Here is a 2315-nt window from a genome sequence, read left to right as displayed (position 1 = left end):
TAATCAGTCCTTCATATGTGCCAACACAACACAATACCGACTCTATGAAGACACTGGGTAAGGAACATTATTTTAAGCTTCGACGCAAGTTGGGGTTCATAATCTTCACCTACCAACTTAAGAGGAGCAACATTAAGAAAATAATGATGATGAAGTAAAGAAAAATACCTTAAAAAATTATGTAGAAGTCATTGAATGAATTGTAGTTTATTAGCAATGTGTATAACCAGAATGTTTGGTAATAAGAAATATGTTTATGAATGATACCCTCAAAAATAAAATTCTAGGATATGACTAACTAGATAAACTAATTGAGAAATTATTTTTTACACTCACACTTTTCTATTACTTTCACTTTATAACTTCTTTCAATAATAAAATGTTATATTTAACTTATTAAAGTAAATATAAACTAAAAAATAGGAAACTTTAAGCAATATTATATACACATTTAAAATTTTAAGCAAAAAATCAAGAAAATTATACATTAATAACTAAACTTTTTATAAATAATCTTATTTTAATGATAAAATAGTATACTTTAACTAAATTACTAAATACAATAAGAAAAAGATTATAAATAATGTTTTTGTGTACATCATATTTAACTAAGACACTTTAACACACATGAACGTCACTCACAACACGACCAAATAACACTTCAACGGTTACAATTTATTACACTGCATGATGCTCCTTATAATTCACAGTACAGATAAAATATCATTGTTTTAGGCACACACACCAGACGCAAGATTCTTCAAACTGAACAAAGCAAAGCACAAAGATTCTATATATGTTGTTTTTAACCCGAGATTTGAACGGCTTTAACGTCAGGCTTATTGACCTGTTCCTTGGGAATGGTGACAGTGAGAACCCCATTTTCGATGGAAGCTTTAACTTGATCCACTTTTGCATTTTGTGGCAACCTGAACTTCCTCAAGAACTTACCACTGCTACGCTCCACGCGGTGCCACTTATCGTTCTTATCTTCTTTCTCAGCGTTTCTCTCTCCGCTTATCTGAAGAATATTGTCATCTTCAATCTCCACCTTCACTTGCTCCTTCTTCAGCCCTGGAATATCAGCCTTCAACACGTGCGCTTCTGGGCTTTCCTTCCAATCCACTCGGGTGTTCACAAATGCAGAATTTTCAGCAGAAAGCTGAGATGGAAAATGAAAATCCTTGAATGGGTCCCACACATCAAGAGAGAAAGGGTCGAAAACGTTGCTCCTTCGACCGCCGAAGAAACTTGGGATAAGCGACATTCTCTCTTCTTTTCTTAGCTGATGTTGTTTTGAACTCTGCAAAATGCTGTGTGAATTGTTAGCAGATCACGAAATTCTTGTTTTTGTTGTCTGAAAGGACGCACGACACAAGGTATTTAAATCAAATCAAGGGTCAATCTCGTATGTTCCAGAAAATGTTCTTTTGGTTTGTAAGTTTGAAGATTCTTTCAGAAAATTCGAAAATCTTCCGGAATTTTCTGTCACCAGCAAGAAGGTTCTAGATACAATTTTATGAGTTCATCGTCAATTGGGCTAGATTATTAAAAGATCATTTCTTTCATCACTCCAAAAATTTCTTCTGCACCCATAAATATAAGGATTCTCATTTTACTTTTTTTAGATTATAAAATGTCTTCTAAATATGTGAATTCAAAAAAGTTTTCAGATTTATACTTTGTAAATTATTTTTCCTTCTAAATTATACAATTTGAAAATTATTTTTTAAAAAAGAAAAATCTGAATTACTAATCTTAAAGACATATAAAAACAAGGATTTTGGGTTGCCCATTTGAAATTCATTTTTCAAATGTATTTTTTTCAAGAAAAAAATTGACTTCCAATAATTTGAAAAAGATAAAATGAAAATTTTTATGTTTACGAGATTACAAAAGAAATGCATGGGGTGGAGAAAGAAATAGTCTTATTAGAAAGCTATGAAGCCCGAATAGTTTGAAATGGGCTAGAGTTAACTTTATTTTTCATGATTGTTTTATGGCAGTCTCTTCCTGCACCCCTACGTTTTTCTTCCTGCACCCCACAATTTAATGCAAAGACAAAAATATCCCTATTATTTTTTTAAAATTTCAAAATAGACATAAGACCCACACTACTCTTTCTTTTTTCGGACAATGTAATTCGGTAATTTTACAGAATAGGAAATTCGCATTTATTTTTTTGCATTCTGGATTGGTGAATCCAATAATCTTCCGGATTGGTGAATCCGGTAATCTTCCGAATCCATCAATCCGTAACAAAAATTAGACTTCTGGATTTAACAATCCAGAAATCAACAAAATGCTTTCGAAAC

At 31.8% G+C, this 2315-nt stretch overlaps 1 protein-coding gene across 1 annotated transcript; it reads right to left on the bottom strand.

The window, feature by feature from the left end:
* Nucleotides 1-557: 557 nt before the first annotated feature.
* Nucleotides 558-1474, bottom strand: LOC137822828 (17.5 kDa class I heat shock protein-like). The gene has a single exon (XM_068627830.1). It carries the CDS (start codon nt 1265-1267, stop codon nt 806-808), a length of 462 nt encoding a protein of 153 aa, XP_068483931.1. The 5' UTR covers nt 1268-1474; the 3' UTR covers nt 558-805.
* Between the last annotated feature and the right edge of the window lie 841 nt (nt 1475-2315).

Source organism: Phaseolus vulgaris, chromosome 9, assembly GCF_000499845.2.
Source record: "Phaseolus vulgaris cultivar G19833 chromosome 9, P. vulgaris v2.0, whole genome shotgun sequence".
Lineage (NCBI taxonomy): Eukaryota > Viridiplantae > Streptophyta > Magnoliopsida > Fabales > Fabaceae > Phaseolus > Phaseolus vulgaris.
The sequence above is the reverse complement of the archived record's forward strand: the minus strand, read 5'-3'. Positions and strand labels throughout refer to the sequence as shown.

What these genes read in the sequence shown, in the direction of transcription:
- LOC137822828 (XM_068627830.1), bottom strand. Translation starts at nt 1,267, where the DNA reads ATGTCGCTTATCCCAAGTTTCTTCGGCGGTCGAAGGAGCAACGTTTTC.